Source organism: Thalassophryne amazonica, chromosome 11 (assembly GCF_902500255.1).
Source record: "Thalassophryne amazonica chromosome 11, fThaAma1.1, whole genome shotgun sequence".
Lineage (NCBI taxonomy): Eukaryota > Metazoa > Chordata > Actinopteri > Batrachoidiformes > Batrachoididae > Thalassophryne > Thalassophryne amazonica.
Window position 1 is genome coordinate 108,073,349 of NC_047113.1, and position 22,800 is coordinate 108,096,148.

General features: G+C 42.0%; 1 protein-coding gene across 4 annotated transcripts in view; it reads right to left on the minus strand.

The window, feature by feature from the left end:
- Positions 1-22,800, minus strand: part of setd7 (SET domain containing 7, histone lysine methyltransferase) — an 86,972-nt gene that overhangs the window by 38,406 nt on the left and 25,766 nt on the right. For 3 of the 4 annotated variants that reach the window (XM_034181002.1, XM_034181001.1, XM_034181004.1), the window contains exons 3-4: positions 22,069-22,270; positions 8,758-8,947 (exon numbers count right to left, since the gene is read on the minus strand). In XM_034181002.1, the coding sequence (XP_034036893.1) occupies positions 8,758-8,947; positions 22,069-22,270 (392 nt within the window). The remainder of the gene's footprint in view (positions 1-8,757; positions 8,948-22,068; positions 22,271-22,800) is intronic. The other variant, XM_034181003.1, reaches the window with a different exon arrangement.

The following is a 22,800-nucleotide window of genomic DNA, read 5'->3' on the forward strand; positions in this document are numbered from 1 at the left end:
ATAGATTAAATGCAGTGTTGAGGCTGTCATTCTCAGCATCTGTGTGGATGTTAAAATCGCCCACTATAATGATCTTATCTGAGCTAAGCACTAAGTCAGACAAAACTCACAGTAATGACCAAGTGGACGATAGATCATAACAAATAAAACTGGGTTTTGGGACTTCCAATTTGGATGGACAAGACTAAGAGTCAAGCTTTCAAATGAATTAAAGCTCTGTCTGGGTTTTTGATTCATTAATAAGCTGGAATGGAAGATTGCTGCTAATCCTCCGCCCCGGCCCGTGCTACGAGCATTCTGACAGTTAGTGTGACTCGGGGGTGTTGACTCATTTAAACTAACATATTCATCCTGCTGTAACCAGGTTTCTGTAAGGCAGAATAAATCAATATGTTGATCAATTATTATATCATTTACCAACAGGGACTTAGAAGAGAGAGACCTAATGTTTAATAGACCACATTTAACTGTTTTAGTCTGTGGTGCAGTTGAAGGTGCTATATTATTTTTTCTTTTTGAATTTTTATGCTTAAATAGATTTTTGCTGGTTATTGGTAGTCTGGGAGCAGGCACCGTCTCTACGGGGATGGGGTAATGAGGGGATGGCAGGGGGAGAGAAGCTGCAGAGAGGTGTGTAAGACTACAACTCTGCTTCCTGGTCCCAACCCTGGATAGTCACGGTTTGGAGGATTTAAGAAAATTGGCCAGATTTCTAGAAATGAGAGCTGCTCCATCCAAAGTGGGATGGATGCCGTCTCTCCTAACAAGACCAGATTTTCCCCAGAAGCTTTGCCAATTATCTATGAAGCCCACCTCATTTTTTGGACACCACTCAGACAGCCAGCAATTCAACGAGAACATGCGGCTAAACATGTCACTCCCGGTCTGATTGGGGAGGGGCCCAGAGAAAACTACAGAGTCCGACATTGTTTTTGCAAAGTTACACACCGATTCAATGTTAATTTTAGTGACCTCCGATTGGCGTAACCGGGTGTCATTACTGCCGACGTGAATTACAATCTTACCAAATTTACGCTTAGCCTTAGCCAGCAGTTTCAAATTTCCTTCAATGTCGCCTGCTCTGGCCCCCGGAAGACAATTGACTATGGTTGCTGGTGTCGCTAACTTCACATTTCGCAAAACAGAGTCGCCAATAACCAGAGTTTGATCCTCGGCGGGTGTGTCGCCGAGTGGGGAAAAACGGTTAGAGATTTGAACGGGTTGGCGGTGTACACGGGGCTTCTGTTTAGGGCTACGCTTCCTCCTCACAGTCACCCAGTCAGCCTGCTTTCCCGGCTGCTCGGGATCTGCCAGGGGGTAACTAACGGCGGCTAAGCTACCTTGGTCCGCACCGACTACAGGGGCCTGGCTAGCTGTAGAATTTTCCACGGTGCGGAGCGGAGTCTCCAATTCGCCCAGCCTGGCCTCCAAAGCTACGAATAAGCTACACTTATTACAAGTACCGTTACTGCTAAAGGAGGCCGAGGAATAACTAAACATTTCACACCCAGAGCAGAAAAGTGCGGGAGAGACAGGAGAAGCCGCCATGCTAAATCGGCTAAGAGCTAGTAGCTACGCTAAGCTAGCGGATTCCTAAAAACACGCAAAGTGAATAATGTGTAAATAATTTAGAGGTAATTCAGCAGAAGGAGTGCTTTAGTTAAGGCACATAAAGATTACACTGGGAAACAAATCGTAATCTAGATAACTAGATCAATCTAACTGCGCAGATTAAACAGCTAACAGATACAGAAAAACACCGCTGTGCTCCGGAACAGGAAGTGATACAATACCGCAGTGAGAGCCAACCACCAGTAGAGGCAAGCAAGAGTCACTCAATTTATTCGAAACACAAAGCAAACTATAATAAACTGTTTTGACACTTTATAAAGGTAATTTGAGGTCTTGTGTGAAAGACTGTACAACAAAAAGGTTCAAACAATAAGCACAAATGCACATTTTGAACAATATATACAAAATGGTCTGTGCATTGTGTTTGTCTTCATCTCAAAGCAATTTCTGTCTGCTATTACACAAAGGTCACATCACAAACTTCTATTATGAAGTTGACTGTGTGTGTTGACTGTGGCTGCACTGTGAAAGCAACATTCACACTTCGAGTCTCATTCAGTTTGAGGAGCAGCCCCTCCCCCTCGCTCCACTGATCTGGTAAACAGTGCTTTATGCCGGAGCGAGAGAGTTTGCCACAGGCTTATACAGTAACATTCACAGGAAAACTCATCAAGCAATCCTGATACTCACACACACTTTGTTTGAGCACGTGAGATTGTCATCAGAGGCCCTCCGTCCGCTCCGTCTGCTCACTTTTACTGATCGCTGTGCGTAATGGTGCAGGGTGCATTGGAGCTAGCAGACAGGGGGCTATTCAAACCGCCAACTACTAACACATCACTCCTAAAAACAATCTTTGGTTTATCATGAGGTAAATCTGCCCTATGATTGGATGTTGGAAAACCATGTGACAGTGAACCAATTCTGATTGGACACTCACATTGTGCACGTCATCACACAGCTTCTATGAGGAGTACAAAGATGGTGGCTAGCTGGCTCAAAAGTCTGCGGAGTTAACTTATCAGCAAAAAAAGAGTAAGTTTCTATCTCATATCATTAAAAAGTTCTTTATAATTTAGTAAAGCTTGGTCTCAGCCGTCATATACGACGGCGTCGGCCCCACAGGGTTAAATGTTATTACTGTGGATCATGTTAGTTTAACAGCATTGTTATTGATTTGTAGCTGAATTGGTTTAGTCAGTTTAGTTAAGTTTTATGTTGCTGTCACCATGAGTGAGTTTAGTCTCATGCTGGTACCATGCATGAAATATGCAATGCTTTTAATGTCTTTCACCATTTTCTCTTTTGTCAAATTAAAAGCACCTGCTTACAGCAGATTGCAGAAAGACAAAAAAGCTATGGGTGCACACACTTATGATCACGCACAAACTGGGGAGAGCTGACATTTGCAGTTTGGTACATTTATGTATTTATGGTATGTATGGTCAAGGATGAATGGCGCCAAAACCGAACGTTGATACAATTCGCATTTTTAGAGAAGCTACATATATTAGCTAACAACACTGAACAATGGACATTAATATTTACACTCTGGAGTCACGCACCATTCCAACAGGGGGCAGTAAATCATCTATGTATTAAAAAGTGAGTGTGTGTGTTTTTATTTAGTAAGTTCAATGTAAGTACATAATATAATTGTAAATATGTAAAAAAAAAAAAATGGATGACACAAGAAAGAGAAAACACTTATTTCCATTGTGGTCCATTTAAAAATCAAATGACAAAACAGAAGTAAAAATAAAATACTACTACTACTACTAATAATAATAATAATAATAATGTGTATATGATAACAAGAAGGTCTGAGGTATTTTGAGGTCTAAGGTTCTAAAAACATTCTGGACTCACACACCATTCCAACTCCCTATAGAAACTTTGATAAATTTATTGCCACACTTGAAAAATGTCAGCTAACTATTTTATGAACATGACCCAATCTAGAGCCCATGGATCCCCACGGACAACACGCTAGTCATGTTTAGTTATTCTCAAGACTTTTGCAGTTAAAGCCCTTTCACACCGGGCCAACTTGGAGTTGTGTAACGCAGCATACTGACTATGCAGCCTATGCAATCTACACGACACTGAGCCGCCATGTGTAAATCTACATGACAATGAGCCGCTGTATGGCCCTTCTTTTTAAACGCAGTCCAAAAATAGACACTCCATCACAGTTCCGCAGTTGTGCGCTGTGCGCCAGGCTGCTGTCCACCTGTAATGCACCAGACCAGCTAGACCTGAACCACGGGTTCCTGGAGAGCCGCCTCTGTGCTCCTCGCTGGCTCCGCAGCTCTCTGGCTTTTTTTTTTTTTTGCGGCTTTAAACACACAAAACTTTATGTTTGTCCGTTTATTTCTGCAAAATTGCTCTTTTGCGCGCACGCTGCTGTTGTCCTTTCATGGACAGCCGCCTCTCTGCTCTTTCTGGCTTCCTTTCCATCCGTGGCTTGCTGGCTTTATTTTTTCCCTGGCTTTAAGCACAATCATTTTTACAACGTGAATCCACTTTAACTTTGTGTTAGTCCGTTTATTTCTGCAAAAGCGCTCTTTTGCGCGCGCGCTGCTGTTGTCCTTTCATGGACAGCCGCCTCTCTGCTCTTTCTAAGTGGCTTCCTTTCCATCCGTGGCTTGCTGGCTTTATTTTTTCCCTGGCTTTAAGCACAATCATTTTTACAACGTGAATCCACTTTTGACTTTGTGTTCATCCGTTTATTTCTGCAAAAGCACTCTTTTGCGCGCGGTGCCGTTCTGCATACAGAATGAGGTGGCCGTTTTATTATATACACATGTGGATCATTTTCTATATATGTATTTCTTTGTTTCTTCCACAGCTTACAAGTCACCATGATACAACTTTTAACTTTGTGTTGTCTTCAAAATCGGTCTTTTGCGCGCTCTCCACCTGTGTTGCCGCACAGCTCCTGCTCTTAGCTGCTCCACTGGAGTTATTATCTTTCATGGCTTTAAACACACATCCACTTTCACGCAGTCACCCAAATTTTAACTTTGTGTTCGTCCAATATTGCCTGAAATATCACTCTTTTGTGAGCTGGCGTTCTGCATAAATGCTTGTTTGAAGCGTGATGATGAGTCACTGCCTCAGTGCGCACACACAGCGGAGCTCATGTGATACATTAATTCCAGAAGTGATTAGAGGTATTTTCGGCATCCAAGGTTTGACAGAAAATGGTTAATCCGCTACAAAATAATTATTTTATATAGAGTCCAGCGCACAGAGCCAGTATAATTGTGTGCGCAAAAGCCGCTCCAAAAATAGCCTCTCAGGTCCTGCCTCAGTGCGCACACACAGCGGAGCTCATGTGATCCATTAACAAGATATTAAATTAACATACTTTTACATACAACAGATATCAACATACATACTTTTACAGGTAGGAACTGTTTTATCAAGCTATAAAAAAACATTAAAAATAATTACCTTAAGCTGTTCAAAATACATCCCACATGGAGCAGGAAAGAGAGGAAAAAAAAGTGTCCAGATGAAACAGTCCTCTGTGATGCCAGAAGTGATTAGAAGTGTTTTCAACATCCAAGGTTTGGCAGAAAATGATTAATCCACTACAAAATATATAGAGTCCAGCGCACAGAGCAGGTGCAATTGTGTGCGCAAGAGGAGGAGCCGCTCCAAAAATAGCCTCTCAGGTCCTGCGAAGGTGCCAGGCGCACGGATAATGGACTTTTAGCAGACTCGTAAGCACCACGCAAATGCCTCTAAGCCTTAGCAGTAACTCGAACACAAACTGCGCCACGCTGTTGTTGCTAAATTTTGAACATCTGAGCCACTATACTGCCACGATAGCTCACGAAACAAAAAAAACAGGGTGCGTGGCTCCTTCTTCACTCCTTCTTCACTCGGTGGGACCGAGGCTTAAATCTACTGCAATTGTACACAATCCTATGCCAGGGTGAAAAATCCTTTTAGGTTTTTCTTTTAATCAGTACAAGCCTGCATTCATAGATTTTATTCATCCCACTGGACTTTGCTGGCAGTGAAGCTTCAAAACCACAGAAGAAGAAGAGGCAGCCAAGCTTCCACGTTTATGAACTCCTATGGACAGATCTCCAGCAAGAGGACATGTCCACGTCCACGTCCACTCCTCATGGAGGAGTGCAGCTTCTTCTCTCATTACTGTGAAACATTAAATAAAGTCCATGAACTCCCGCTCACGGACGTATGACCAGTGAGAGGTCCACTGTCCACTCCTCATGGACAGATTGCGTATGTGACTGCTGGCTGCAGCTTCGTTTACCTCCTCAAGTTCTCTCATCATTGTGGCACATTAAATAAAGTGCATTAACTCCTGCTCACAGGCTGATCACCAGTGAGAGGACATGACCACCATCCAATCCTCCCAGATGCATCGCACGCATGATTGCCTGCTGCAGCTCTGCTACGCTTTCACGTTCTTGAGTTCTCTGATGGTTGTGGCCTGTTAAATAAAGTCCCTTAACTCCTGGAAATAATGTATTCTGACTTTTTCCAATGTATCAAATCCATCTGCATGTCCAGGCAGTCTGTAAAAACAGCGTCATGGAGCCAAGCTCCTCCCACCATGCCCACAAGGGGTTGTTTTTGTTTCCCCTGCACGCAAGTTACACAGCCATTCCAGTCTACTAGATACGCACCATAACGCAATTCCAATTAAGCCTGGTGTGAAAAGGGCTTTAATTTGCATCTTTTATTCTCGGTATGTTTCTTGTGACCCCATTGGCTATTTGCAACAAAACCTTTGTTCAGTGACCACGCAGCAATAGTTTATCCTTTTCAAGAGTGTTTTACAATTTTTGACTTTTTAGTGTCTGTTACATCTCTTTCTTTAGCCCATTTTGCCTGAGGCAAGAAGGAGTTCTGTCCAGAGATCAAGGTTCCATCATGTAGGATCCAGTGACCATGTACAGACTTTATTGATTTCTATTTATGTCCAGAGATCAAGGATCCATCATGTACATTATGGATCCAGTGACCATGTACAGACTTTATTGATTTCTATTTATGTCCAGAGATCAAGGATCCATCATGTACATTATGGATCCAGTGACCATGTACAGACTTTATTGATTTCTATTTATGTCCAGAGAGCAAGGATCCATCATGTACATTATGGATCCAGTGACCATGTACAGACTTTATTGATTTCTATTTATGTCCAGAGATCAAGGATCCATCATGTACATTATGGATCCAGTGACCATGTACAGACTTTATTGATTTCTATTTATGTCCAGAGATCAAGGATCCATCATGTACATCATGGATCCAGTGACCATGTACAGACTTTATTGATTTCTATTTATGTCCAGAGATCAAGGATCCATCATGTACATTATGGATCCAGTGACCATGTACAGACTTTATTGATTTCTATTTATGTCCAGAGATCAAGGATCCATCATGTACATTATGGATCCAGTGACCATGTACAGACTTTATTGATTTCTATTTATGTCCAGAGAGCAAGGATCCATCATGTACATTATGGATCCAGTGACCATGTACAGACTTTATTGATTTCTATTTATGTCCAGAGATCAAGGATCCATCATGTACATTATGGATCCAGTGACCATGTACAGACTTTATTGATTTCTATTTATGTCCAGAGATCAAGGATCCATCATGTACATCATGGATCCAGTGACCATGTACAGACTTTATTGATTTCTATTTATGTCCAGAGATCAAGGATCCATCATGTACATTATGGATCCAGTGACCATGTACAGACTTTATTGATTTCTATTTATGTCCAGAGATCAAGGATCCATCATGTACATTATGGATCCAGTGACCATGTACAGACTTTATTGATTTCTATTTATGTCCAGAGATCAAGGATCCATCATGTACATTATGGATCCAGTGACCATGTACAGACTTTATTGATTTCTATTTATGTCCAGAGATCAAGGATCCATCATGTACATTATGGATCCAGTGACCATGTACAGACTTTATTGATTTCTATTTATGTCCAGAGAGCAAGGATCCATCATGTACATTATGGATCCAGTGACCATGTACAGACTTTATTGATTTCTATTTATGTCCAGAGATCAAGGATCCATCATGTACATTATGGATCCAGTGACCATGTACAGACTTTATTGATTTCTATTTATGTCCAGAGAGCAAGGATCCATCATGTACATTATGGATCCAGTGACCATGTACAGACTTTATTGATTTCTATTTATGTCCAGAGATCAAGGATCCATCATGTACATTATGGATCCAGTGACCATGTACAGACTTTATTGATTTCTATTTATGTCCAGAGAGCAAGGATCCATCATGTACATTATGGATCCAGTGACCATGTACAGACTTTATTGATTTCTATTTATGTCCAGAGATCAAGGATCCATCATGTACATCAAGGATCCAGTGACCATGTACAGACTTTATTGATTTCTATTTATGTCCAGAGATCAAGGATCCATCATGTACATCAAGGATCCTGTGACCATGTACAGACTTTATTGATTTCTATTTATGTCCAGAGATCAAGGATCCAGTAACAACTTCATATTTATTTATTTTAAGACTCAAAGTGTTGTTGACATAGAAAACCTGTAAAGCCTACTTTTAGTACACAGAAAATTCACAGGAGGTAAACAGGGAATCGAAGAAGAATCGGATTGATAAGCAGAATTGAAAATGCCACAGATAGATAAAATCTTATCAATACCCATCCCTAATCGTATTGCATCATACCGCATTGTGAGGAATTGAATTACCATCAAATACATATCAAATCTCATCGAATCAGGAACAGGGGTATGTATGTATAATATCGCTGATAGTGTATTGAGATGCATGTTGAATCGTTATCAGTGATGAGATTCACACGCCTATACCCGACTCGTCAACTAATGATTTTCACTAGTCGACTAGTCAGTGACTAACTGTACCTGACTAGTCGACTAATAATTTTCACTAGTCGCCCCAACCCTGGACAGAATACACACTTAGTACATGATGTGTATGTCATAATGTTTAATTAAAAACACCATAGCAGACCAAACACTTTTTCTAAATTCTATAAAAAACAATGAATAATTTCTTGAGGCGGAAAAGCAGCCAAAAACATCCTCCTGAAAGTACAACTACCTAAATACCGCACAAACTGACACTGTTACTTACCGTTAGGTATCATTTCAAAATGCGCAGTGCCAGTTTCATCGAAAACAAGGTTAGCAAGTTGAGCTTCAATGAGTTCTCCATCGACAAAGGTTCCATAGAGAGCCGTGCAGCCATCAGGGTAGATGTAAGACACGGAGTCCCCAGTCATCTCCCCATCTTCATTAACCTCCCCAAACACACCGCCACCATCCTGGACACACACACACGATTCAATCACTTTATGACGATTGTGATCTCATGGATAAAAGATATTAAAAGTGCAGCGTGGGAGGTAAATTCAGCACGAGTCCCCTGCATGCAGATGGAGGAACATGTAAATCTGATGACAGTGAACGTGGAGAAAAGGAATGTCACTTTGAAGGCACAATGACATAAAGACAAGTTTTGTCGACTTGTACCATTATTGTCAGGACGCTGTAGCCAGATCAAAGTTTAGCCATGACAGACTTGGCTCTCAGCAGCAACAACAAAAGACTTGAGGTTTTTTCTTTTTTGCCTATTAAATTTAAACGACAGCTGTGTGACAGAGCTCACTGAATCAGAGCCACGGAGCCAACAGAGGAGGTCTCTGTGTGTATCACATATTGTTGGCAGTAAAGCTTTTGTGAAGATACAGAGCATCCAGAGAGTATTCACAGAGCTTCACCGTTTACACCTGTTATGTTACAGCCTTATTCCAAAATGGATGAATTTCTTTTTTTTTCCCTTCAAAATTCTACACAACACCCCATAATGACAATGTGAAAACATTTTTTCTTTTGTATGATTTTGAGCTCAGGTCCCTCCTGTTTTCACTGATCATCCTTGAGATGTTTCTACAGCTTAATTGGAGTCCACCTGGGATAAATTCAGTTGATTGGACATGAAGTGGAAAAAAGTCCCACAGTTGACAGTCAGAGCACAAACCAAGCATGAAGTCACAGGAATTGTCTGTAGACCTCTGAGACAGGATTGTACCAAGACACAAATCTGGGGAAGGGCACAGAAACATTTCTGCGCTTTGAAGGTCCCAATGAGCACAGTGGCCTCCATCATCTGTAAATGGAAGAAGTTCAGATCCACCAGGACTCTTCCTAGAGCTGGCCGTCTGTCTAAACTGAGCGATTGGGGGAGAAGGACCTTAATCAGGGAGGTGACCAAGAACCTGATGGTCACTCTGTCAGAGCTCCAGCATTCCTCTGTGGAGAGAGTAGAACCTTCCAGAAGGACAACCATCTTTGCAGCAATCCACCAATCAGGCCTGTATGGTAGAGTCTCCAGACAGAAGCCACTCCTTAGTAAAAGACACATGGCAGCCCACCTGGAGTTTGACAAAAGGTACCTGAAGGACTCTCAGACCAGGAGAAACAAAATTCTCTGGTCTGATGAGACAAAGATTGAACTCTTTGGCGTCCTGTAGGGATGGTGCCTGGAAGCATGGTGGTGGCAGCATCATGCTGTGGGGATGTTTTTCAGCAGCAGGAACTGAGAGACTAGTCAGGAAGGAGGGAAAGATGAATGCAGCAATGTACAGAGACATCCTGGATGAAAACCTGCTCCAGAGAGCTCTTGACCTCAGACTGGGGCGACGGTTCATCTTTCAGCAGGACAATGACCCTAAACACACAGCCAAGATATCAAAGGAGTGGCTTCAAGATAACTTTGTGAATGTCCTTGAGTGGTCCAGCCAGAGCACAGACCTGAATCTGACTGAACATCTCTGGAGAGATCTGAAAATGTCTGTGCACCGACGCTCCCCATCCAACCTGATGGAGCTTGAGAGGTGCTGCAAAGAGGAATGGACCAAACTGCCCAAAGATAGGTGCACCAAGCTTGTGGCATCATAGTCAAGAAGACTTGAGGCTGGAATTGCTGCCAAAGGTGAATCAACAAGGTATTGAGCAAAGACTGTGAATACTTATGGACATGTGATTTCTTAGGTTTTTTATTTTTAATACATTTGCAAAATAAAAAAACAACACTTTTTTCATGTTGTCATTATGGGGTGTTGTGTGTACAATTTTCAGGTAATAATGAATTTACCCCATTTTGGAATAAAACTGTAACATAAAATGTGGAACTAGAGCACCACGCTCGTAGAGTGCAAACCTCCACCAACACTAGTTTCCAATTCCACGGGCTCATGGGCGGGTGGGGGGATCTGTGTGTGAAGGGTCAGGGACTTCTGTTTCCTGGGAGTCCACATAGAGGAGAAACCGACCTGGGACAGATACACCACACACTTGGTAAAGAAGGCACAGCAAAGACTCCACTTTCTAAGAATCCTCAGGAAAATGAACATCAACCAGAGATGTCTGGTGTCTTTTTCCCCACTCTTGCCATGAGGAGCATCCTCACATACTGCCTCTGGATGTGGTTTACCAGCTGCATGGGGGCAAACAGGAAAGAGTTCCAGAGAAGATAACTGGGTGCCCTCTACCCACACTGGGGGACCTTCATGGCTCTGACTGTCTCAGGAGAGCCAACATCATCCTAAAGGACTCGTCCCACCCTGGACACTCTCTATTTGAGCTGCTGCCATCAGACAGATGGTACAGGACCATTAAATCAAGAACAAATAGACTGAAAAACAGTTTCTACCCAACTGCTCTTAGAGCTTTGAATGGAACCAAACAGCCAGGTCACATGACACACTTGGAATGAGGGAAATATTTGTTTGCGCAATATCCACGGCCACTGAAATATCCAGTTTTGTACATACTTTTCTCTTTTTTATATACAATCTATTTTGCTACTACATACTTTTATGTTCATTGTCTTTTAAGACCTTTCGAGTCTGTGTGGGGTTTACTCAGGTTTATATTTTGCACCTTACATTTTGTTGTACTGGTTACGACAACAAAGAATATGAATCTGAATAAAAGAATATGAGTTTGACCTTTTCAAGGTCAAAGTCCTGTTAGAAGTGACTTTCATAAGCTGAAATGTAATACAAAATATAGATCAAAAGGGTTGTCAATGCTAAAATCAAACATCCGCTAAATCCACAATCCGGTGTCACAGAGCAAATGGTCCGCCCTGCCTCCACTGCGCATGTCATTTCAGAGCTCAGCAGCTCTGTCAGGCGTGGCACAAACAGAGCAGGACACAAATGCAAACTCTCACTGCAGGTGCTGTTAGAATTAGGTTTAATCGTAAAACAGGCAGGGATTCGTACACAGGTGGTCTAGCGAAGGCAAAGGTACAGATAGATGTGTGGCTGAGGCTTGGTCCAAAAAACAGGCTGAGATAAAAAAAAACACAGCGTGGTGGTACTCAGAGGCAAAGACAAGTACGAGGTCAAGGGCAAAACAAGGTCAAACACTGGCAGGCTGATATAAAGGCTAAACAAGACGAGAAAGGGCTGGAAAGTGAAAAACATTCAACAATCGGGCCGTGAGAATAAGTTATGGACTGCATTTTTAACCAAAAACACACGTTTACTGTGACAACAAACTATTTGAAAATCTTGACATAAACTTTGTGTGACAATCACAAAGACCAGTTTAATTATTTCACATTGTTAGCAACATACTAATGTTCCTAATATCAGTGAGTTCTTTGAGTTTGTGTGGGCCTGGTTCCTTTGTCTCGTTGGAACCTGTTAGATTTTGCTCACTAACTTCAGTCGCGTTCTGTTGTTTTGTCACCAAACTTTGGGCTCCTTCTCGGCGTCCAGCATCAGTCTCAGTTTTTCAACAACAACAAAAATTTCTTCCTAAGTAACCCCATCACCACCCACCTTCTAAAAATCACACAGCGTGAATTCTGGCTGGTCCAGACCACAGTTTGACCAAAAATACACAAATGTTGAACTATCAACTATTTAAGCTCAAGCACTTGCAGGTTAAATCTTTCTTGAGGGCCGTGATTTTTCTTCATGTGACGAGGCCGACACTCGGACACAGACCGAGTCTTTCCTCCACATTAGACCCAGACATATGTGGCTGCACCCCCCCACAACAACAGTACTCGGAAGCTACACTTGATGCTAAACGTAAAGTGCATTTCACAAGTCAATAAAACGTCAAATGAGCTGACTCTTCAAAATCAACGAAGAATGATGGAAATATTGATGGACTGTGATTGATTTTTGGTCCTGAGAAGTGAAGTCCTGAACATGAGGAACTGAACCTGATAAACACTCAGAAACATCAGCCTCTCAGAAAACTGGACTTTGATGACATCATGGAAAGTAACAACCCCTTGAGGCTGTCTACGGAAAGTGTTTTTGTGGACTTTGAAGGTGAACAGGTCAAAATGGTTCAAATGTGTGTTTTATGGCCTGGTCACACAGCACTAATGAAGGGCAACGAAGCCCAAATGAAACAAGAAATCTGGACTTTCACGGACGTTCGTTGGCATCGTTTAACCTTCACACAGCTTCGTTCCTGCAGCTGGCGCTTCATCACAATTTTTAAGCAGTCAAAAACTTTGAACTAATGCCGCCAAAAACAATTGGTCTGTATTTTCTTTTGCTGTCGTTCTTGACGTTTTTTTTAAATCGTTTGCTTAGTTTTTATAATGTTAGCATTTAGTTTGACTTCATTCGCCAAGCTGAATGTTTTCATACAGTCCAGAAGCTGGTCTGTGAGTGCTGCTGTGGAGCAGAGATGCAGATGCTTCCTCCACGGGCAGTGCTGGTGTGTGGTGATATGGTGATAGTGAAGTTTATCTGCCAGGGAAGGAAATACAAAAAGTTCAGACTGTGGCCTGTTTCTGTAGACGTGTCCATAAAAATCATAGAGGGATATGCTTTGCAAACTTAATACCCATTACTACATTGGATGATGTTGAAATTGAGGATGGCCCAGTGGTTGTTCCAGCAATATCAAAGATCTTGTGTCTGCGACCTACAACGCGGGTGGAATGTCTCAAACCTAAACCTACTTCCAGGCAATCTTATGCTACTCTGGAACCACCCCTAAACCCAAAGACTCCAACTGTCAACCCCACTGAGGTCCTTAGACTGGGTCTCATTAACATAAGATCACTGTCCTCAAAATTATTGTTGATTAATGATCTAATTATGGATCATCACTTAGACATGATTGGGTTATGTGAAACCTGGCTTAAACCTACAGCTCTCCTCCCCTTAAATGAGGCCTGCCCACCGGCATACACCTTTAGTCACATGATGCAAAGCAAGGCTTGGGTGTTGATTCAATTTATAAATCTAGGTTTAGTTTATTAGCTGTTGGGAGTTACAAATATAACTCATTTGAGTATCTGATTCTCCGCTCTGCCCATGATGCTACGCATTGCTAAGGACATCATCATCATCATCATCAATTTTATTTATATAGCGCCAAATCACAACAAACAGTTGCCCCAAGGCGCTTTATATTGTAAGGCAAGGCCATACAATAATTACGTAAAAACCCCAACGGTCAAAACGACCCCCTGTGAGCAAGCACTTGGTGATAGTGGGAAGGAAAAACTCCCTTTTAACAGGAAGAAACCTCCAGCAGAACCAGGCTCAGGGAGGGGCAGGCTTCTGCTGGGACTGGTTGGGGCTGAGGGAGAGAACCAGGAAAAAGACATGCTGTGGAGGGGAGCAGAGATCAATCACTAATGATTAAATACAGAGTGGTGCATACAGAGCAAAAAGAGAAAGAAACACTCAGTGCATCATGGGAACCCCCCAGCAGTCTAAGTCTATAGCAGCATAACTAAGGGATGGTTCAGGGTCACCTGATCCAGCCCTAACTACAAGCTTTAGCAAAAAGGAAAGTTTTAAGCCTAATCTTAAAAGTAGAGAGGGTGTCTGTCTCCCTGATCCGAATTGAGAGTTGGTTCCACAGGAGAGGAGCCTGAAAGCAGAAGGCTCTGCCTCCCATTATACTCTTACAAACCCTAGGAACTACAAGTAAGCCTGCAGTCTGAAAGCAAAGCGCTCTATTGGGGTGATATGGTACTATGAGGTCCCTAAGATAAGATGGGACCTGATTATTCAAAACCTTATAAGTAAGAAGAAGAATTTTAAATTCTATTCTAGAATTAACAGGAAGCCAATGAAGAGAGGCCAATATGGGTGAGATATGCTCTCTCCTTCTAGTCCCCGTTAGTACTCTAGCTGCAGCATTTTGAATTAACTGAAGGCTTTTCAGGGAACTTTTAGGACAACCTGAAAATAATGAATTACAATAGTCCAGCCTAGAGGAAATAAATGCATGAATTACTTTTTCAGCATCACTCTGAGACAAGACCTTTCTAATTTTATGATATGTAGGACTGCTTTTAAAAAAGCAGTCCTACATATCTGTTTAATATGCGCTATGAATGACATATCCTGATCAAAAATGACTCCAAGATTTCTCACAGTATTACTAGAGGTCAGGGTAATGCCATCCAGAGTAAGGATCTGGTTAGACACCATGTTTCTAAGATTTGTGGGGCCAAGTACAATAACTTCAGTTTTATCTGAGTTTAAAAGCAGGAAATTAGAGGTCATCCATGTCTTTATGTCTGTAAGACAATCCTGCAGTTTAGCTAATTGGTGTGTGTCCTCTGGCTTCATGGATAGATAAAGCTGGGTATCATCTGCGTAACAATGAAAATTTAAGCAATGCCGTCTAATAATACTGCCTAAGGGAAGCATGTATAAAGTGAATAAAATTGGTCCTAGCACAGAACCTTGTGGAACTCCATAATTAACCTTAGTCTGTGAAGAAGATTCCCCATTTACATGAACAAATTGTAATCTATTAGATAAATATGATTCAAACCACCGCAGCGCAGTGCCTTTAATACCTATGGCATGCTCTAATCTCTGTAATAAAAATTTATGGTCAACAGTATCAAAAGCAGCACTGAGGTCTAACAGAACAAGCACAGAGATGAGTCCACTGTCTGAGGCCATAAGAAGATCATTTGTAACCTTCACTAATGCTGTTTCTGTACTATGATGAATTCTAAAACCTGAGTGAAACTCTTCAAATAGACCATTCCTCTGCAGATGATCAGTTAGCTGTTTTACAACTACCCTTTCAAGAATTTTTGAGAGAAAAGGAAGGCTAGAGAGTGGCCTATAATTAGCTAAGATAGCTGGGTCAAGTGATGGCTTTTTAAGTAATGGTTTAATTACTGCCACCTTAAAAGCCTGTGGTACATAGCCAACTAATAAAGATAGATTGATCATATTTAAGATCGAAGCATTAAATAATAGTAGGGCTTCCTTGAGCAGCCTGGTAGGAATGGGGTCTAATAGACATGTTGATGGTTTGGATGAAGTAACTAATGAAAATAACTCAGACAGAACAATCTGAGAGAAAGAGTCTAACCAAATACCGGCATCACTGAAAGCAGCCAAAGATAACGATACGTCTTTGGGATGGTTATGAGTAATTTTTTCTCTAATAGTTAAAATTTTATTAGCAAAGAAAGTCATGAAGTCATTACTAGTTAAAGTTAAAGGAATACTCGGCTCAATAGAGCTCTGACTGTTTGTCAGCCTGGCTACATTGCTGAAAAGAAACCTGGGGTTGTTCTTATTTTCTTCAATTAGTGATGAGTAGTAAGATGTCCTAGCTTTACGGAGGGCTTTTTTATAGAGCAACAGACTCTTTTTCCAGGCTAAGTGAAGATCTTCTAAATTAGTGAGACGCCATTTCCTCTCCAACTTACGGGTTATCTGCTTTAAGCTGCGAGTTTGTGAGTTATACCACGGAGTCAGGCACTTCTGATTTAAAGCTCTCTTTTTTAGAGGAGCTACAGCATCCAAAGTTGTCTTCAATGAGGATGTAAAACTATTGACGAGATACTCTATCTCACTTACAGAGTTTAGGTAGCTACTCTGCACTGTGTTGGTATATGGCATTAGAGAACATAAAGAAGGAATCATATCCTTAAACCTAGTTATAGCGTTTTCTGAAAGACTAGTGTAATGAAACTTATTCCCCACTGCTGGGTAGTCCATCAGAGTAAATGTAAATGTTATTAAGAAATGATCAGACAGAAGGGAGTTTTCAGGGAATACTGTTAAGTCTTCAATTTCCATACCATAAGTCAGAACAAGATCTAAGATATGATTAAAGTGGTGGGTGGACTCATTTACATTTTGAGCAAAGCCAACTGAGTCTAATAATAGATTAAATGCAGTGTTGAGGCTGTCATTCTCAGCATCTGTGTGGATGTTAAAATCGCCCACTATAATTATCTTATCTGAGCTAAGCACTAAGTCAGACAAAAGGCCTGAAAATTCACAGAGAAACTCACAGTAACGACCAGGAGGACGATAGATAACAACAAATAAAACTGGTTTTTGGGACTTCCAGTTTGGATGGACAAGACTAAGAGACAAGCTTTCAAATGAATTAAAGCTCTGTCTGGGTTTTTGATTAATTAATAAGCTGGAATGGAAGATTGCTGCTAATCCTCCGCCCCGCCCCGTGCTACGAGCATTCTGGCAGTTAGTGTGACTCGGGGGTGTTGACTCATTTAAACTAACATATTCATCCTGCTGTAACCAGGTTTCTGTAAGGCAGAATAAATCAATATGTTGATCAATTATTATATCATTTACTAACAGGGACTTAGAAGAGAGAGACCTAATGTTTAATAGACCACATTTAACTGTTTTAGTCTGTGGTGCAGTTGAAGGTGCTATATTATTTTTTCTTTTTGAATTTTTATGCTTAAATAGATTTTTGCTGGTTATTGGTGGTCTGGGAGCAGGCACCGTCTCTACGGGGATGGGGTAATGAGGGGATGGCAGGGGGAGAGAAGCTGCAGAGAGGTGTGTAAGACTACAACTCTGCTTCCTGGTCCCAACCCTGGATAGTCACGGTTTGGAGGATTTAAGAAAATTGGCCAGATTTCTAGAAATGAGAGCTGCTCCATCCAAAGTGGGATGGATGCCGTCTCTCCTAACAAGACCAGGTTTTCCCCAGAAGCTTTGCCAATTATCTATGAAGCCCACCTCATTTTTTGGACACCACTCAGACAGCCAGCAATTCAAGGAGAACATGCGGCTAAACATGTCACTCCCGGACCGATTGGGGAGGGGCCCAGAGAAAACTACAGAGTCCGACATTGTTTTTGCAAAGTTACACACCGATTCAATGTTAATTTTAGTGACCTCCGATTGGCGTAACCGGGTGTCATTACTGCAGACGTGAATTACAATCTTACCAAATTTACGCTTAGCCTTAGCCAGCAGTTTCAAATTTCCTTCAATGTCGCCTGCTCTGACCCCCGGAAGACAATTGACTATGGTTGCTGGTGTCGCTAACTTCACATTTCTCAAAACAGAGTCACCAATAACCAGAGTTTGATCCTCAGCGGGTGTGTCGCCGAGTGGGGAAAAACGGTTAGAAATGTGAACGGGTTGGCGGTGTACACGGGGCTTCTGTTTAGGGCTACGCTTCCTCCTCACAGTCACCCAGTCGGCCTGCTTTCCCAGCTGCTCGGGATCTGCCAGAGGGAAACTAACGGCGGCTAAGCTACCTTGGTCCGCACCGACTACAGGGGCCTGGCTAGCTGTAGAATTTTCCACGGTGCGGAGCCGAGTCTCCAATTCGCCCAGCCTGGCCTCCAAAGCTACGAATAAGCTACACTTATTACAAGTACCATTACTGCTAAAGGAGGCTGAGGAATAACTAAACATTTCACACCCAGAGCAAAAAAGTGCGGGAGAGACAGGAGAAGCCGCCATGCTAAACCGGCTAAGAGCTAGTAGCTGCGCTAAGCTAGCGGATTCCTAAAAACACACAAAGTGAATAATGTGTAAATAATTTAGAGGTGATTCAGCAGAGGGAGTGCTTTAGTTAAGGCACGTGAAGATTACACTGTGAAACAAATCGTTATCTAGGTAACTAGAGCAATCTAACTGCGCAGATTAAACAGCTAACAGATGCAGCAAAACACCGCTGTGCTCCGGAACAGGAAGTGATACAATACCGCAGTGAGAGCCAACCACCAGTAGAGGCAAGCAAGAGCATAAGCAGCTGTATTACTTTGTCACTGTATATAGGCCTCCTGGCCCATATTCTGAATTCTTAGATGAATTTGGTGTGTTCATTTCTAACTTGTCAACAAGTGCAGATAACATTCTGATTATTGGTGACTTCAACATTCATGTAAATAAGCCTTCTGATCCCCTTTGCAAATCATTTATGGAAATTGTGGATGTATTAGGATTCCGGCAATACATTCAGGACATGACTCACATTAATGGAAATACTCTGGGTCTGGTTCTCACACGTGGAATTGCTGTCACAAATACTGACATCATGCCTCTTACGTAAGTGGTCTCTGATCACTCACTTATTAAGTTTACAGTTTCGCTGCCATGTTTAGTGGAACAACAACCTTATATATCACTACAGCAATGTATCAACTCCTCAACTAAGACTGAACTTGAAGTTAAACTGCCTGATGTCTTAGCTTCACATTTGGAAAAATGCCCAATCAGTAGACAGTCTCATGGATTGTTTAAACTCAGTGCTCAAAAATACACTTGACGTGATTGCACCACCTTTATTAAAACCATGCCCCCCCAAAAACACAGTCACCTTGGTTCAATGATTATCTGCATGACCTCAAGCATAAAGCAAGAGGTCTATAACGGAAATAACGTCGTTCAAAATTAGAAGTATTCCACCTTGTGTGGCGTGATGCTATCTTAGACTATAATCATGCATTACTGGCTACAAAGCGGACCTACTACTCTGATTTGATCAACAAAAACAAGCATAACTCAAAGTTCTTGTTCGACACGGTGGCAACACTTATTCATGGACAACCACCTGTAGTTTGCTCTCCTTTTACAGCACAAGACTTCCTGGATTACTTTGAGAAGAACACAGAAGACATCAGGTTAAACATATCCCAGCATGCCTTAACCCAGCCACTACACCCTGCTATTGAGGTGGGCGCCATTACTGAGGTATTAACTAGATTTACAGAATATGATAGTCTCTCTCTAGGCATGCTGATAAAACTCGTAACGTCAATAAAAAGCACAACCTGTTTATTTGATCCTATACCAACAAAACTGTTTAAGGACTTGTGGCCCACTCTTGGGCCGATTGTGCTGGAAATTATTAATCTTTCTTTAACTTCTGGATCTGTTCCTAAATGTTTCAAATCTGCAGTGATTAAACCATTACTTAAGAAACCTAATCTTGACCCTAGTATATTGAAAAACTATTGGCCGATATCAAATCTATCATTTTGCTCTAAAATTCTGGAAAAAGTGGTTTCACGGCAGCTCATAGACTATCTTACTGAGAATAATCTCTTTGAGCCACTGCAGTCTACTTTTAGAAAATATCATTCCACAGAGATGGCTCTCACTAAAGTGGTGAATGATCTTCTGCTTACAATGGATATGGACACCACTACGGTTCTGTTGCTGTTAGATCTCAGTGCTGCATTTGATACAGTGGATCATCATATTCTACTTGATAGGCTGGAAAATCATTTTGGGATTACTGGGAGTGCCCTTGCATGCCTGACGTCATACCTGACCAGTTGTTCTCACTGTGTTTTGTAACACTACCTCTAACCTTAGTGGCATGAAGTCTGGGGTTCCGCAAGGGTTCATCTGAGGCCCCCTGCGTTTCTCCCTTTATATAGCACCCCTTGGGCACATATTGCAGTGTTCTGGGATTAACTTTTACCGCTATGCAGATGATACTCAGTTATATATGCTGATAACTGCTGGCAATCTCATCCACATAAAATCCTTAGAAGATTGCCTTGCATCAGTGAGAAGCTGGATGTCGAGCAACTTCCTACTTTTAAACTCTGATAAGACTGAAATGATGGTTCTAGGTCCAGTGAGACATCGGCATCAATTTGACCACTTAATGCTCAGCCTAGGCTCGTGTGTCATACATCACACTGACAAAGTGAGGAACCTTGGGATGATTTTGATCCTACATTGTCCTTTGACCTCCACATTAAAGATATTACGAGAACTGCTTTTTTCCACCTGCGAAATATAGCGAAGATTCGTCCCATCCTGTCTATGGCTGATGCTGAGACCCTGATCCATGCGTTTATCTCTTTTAGATTGGACTACTGCAATGTTCTATTTTCTGGTTTACCGCAGTCCAGCATTAGGGCTCTCCAATTGGTTCAAGATGCTGCAGCTAGACTTTTGGCACAAAGCAAAAAGTTTGACCACATTACACCCATTTTAGCGTCTCTTCACTGGCTTCCTGTCCCAGTGAGATCAGATTTTAAGGTTCTGCTACTAGCTTATAAAACTGTTCATGGACTGACACCTCCCTACCTAGCTGACCTAATTAAACCTTACGTACCGGCCCGGGCTTTGCGTTCTCAGGGTGCAGGACTACTATGTGTCCCTAGGGTGAATAAGACGTCTGCGGGTCACAGAGCTTTCTCTTATCATGCCCCTGTTCTGTGGAATGATCTCCCTGCATCAATAAAACAGTCAGATTCCGTAGAGACTTTCAAGTCCACACTTAAGACACACTTATTTTCCGTTTCACATGGTTAGCATACTGACATAGTATGTTACTATGCTTTATTACTCTTTTAAATTCATTTTATTAATAAACTGAGCGGGGCCGTGGCCTCAACTTTACCTAAATTCTGACTTCAACTGTGAGAGACAGAATCTAAAAAAATAAAAAATCCAGAAAATCACATTGTATGATTTTTTTAATAATTAATTTGCATTTTATTGCATAAAATAAGTATTTGAACACCTACCAACCAGCAAGAATTCTGGCTCACACAGACCTGTTAATTTTTCTTTAAGAAGCCCTCTTATTCTGCACTGTTTACCTGTATTAATTGCACCTGTTTGAACTTGTTACCTGTATAAAAGACACCTGTTCACACACTCAATCAATCACACTCCAACCTGTCCACCATAGCCAAGACCAAAGAGCTGTCTAAGGACACCAGGGACAAAACTGTAGACCTGCACAAGGCTGGGATGGACTACAGGACAACAGGCAAGCAGCTTGGTAGAAGACAACAACTGTTCTGATTATTTAGTAGAAAGTGGAAGAAACACAAGATGACTGTCAATCTCCCTCAGTGCTGCTGGAACCTCAATTTCCCTGGGGGAGTCTTCCCAAGGGATCAATGAAGTTCTATCTAATCTAATCTCAACAGTCAGTAAGCAGTGGGTAGAGACACACTGAAGAGACTGTTGGTGATCTGGACATTGTAGCCCAAGTAGCTTCAGAGACAGGATAAGGACAGAGAGGAGACATAGTGTACAGAAGAGACAAGGAAGAGAGTTGGGGACATACATTTAGAAGATACGACTGCCTGGAGGTGGGGGGAAGAGGAGGGTATCTGAGCCACAGACTTTTGGGATTCCACTCTCCAGGTGTTGAGCTGACTTACGGGGTAGTAAACCCAGCATGTCCCACAGCGGTTATTGTTTCTGTACTGTCCTTTAAACACCAGGCGGCCTTCTCCATCATACTCCTGAGCAGGCCCGTTCAGCTCACCGTCCACGTACGTCCCGTGGAGGACAGCGCCGTCTTCATATGTGTACACACCTTGGCCCTGAAGAGCGTCATCCACATAGAATCCTTCCAAGGTACTACGGAGCAGAAAAACAAGAAGAAGAAGATAGGTTCAATAAAATCACCTTTAAGCAACATTTTCACTGATATGTGTAACTGACGTAAGATTATCAAGTAACCATCGCGCACAACCAAAATGGGGCTGAAATGATGCATGAAACTATTTTAAGTTATAAGCTGTGACTCATAAAAGCAACATCTGCGGTTAAACGCTGACATATGGGCACAAACTGTGACCCATGTGTACCAACACTTTGGAGAGGGCTAAAATATGAGGGGCAGCGTGATATGCGTACTGATGCAGTGTGTGAGTGAGCCATAACTCATACATTCAAAAACACGTGTCACATTAACATTGTCGTGTTTGAAAGTGAGGCGCAACGATGCCGACAGGAGTCATTGGATCGCTTCCCACCTGGTGTGAGTGTGAATGTGGTTATATACGTGACCCTGTGATAGACTGGAGTCCTGTCCAGGGTGCCCCCCACCCCAAACTGGAATAAGCAGGAATGGAAAATGAATGAATTCCTCAAGCCACAGCTGCTGA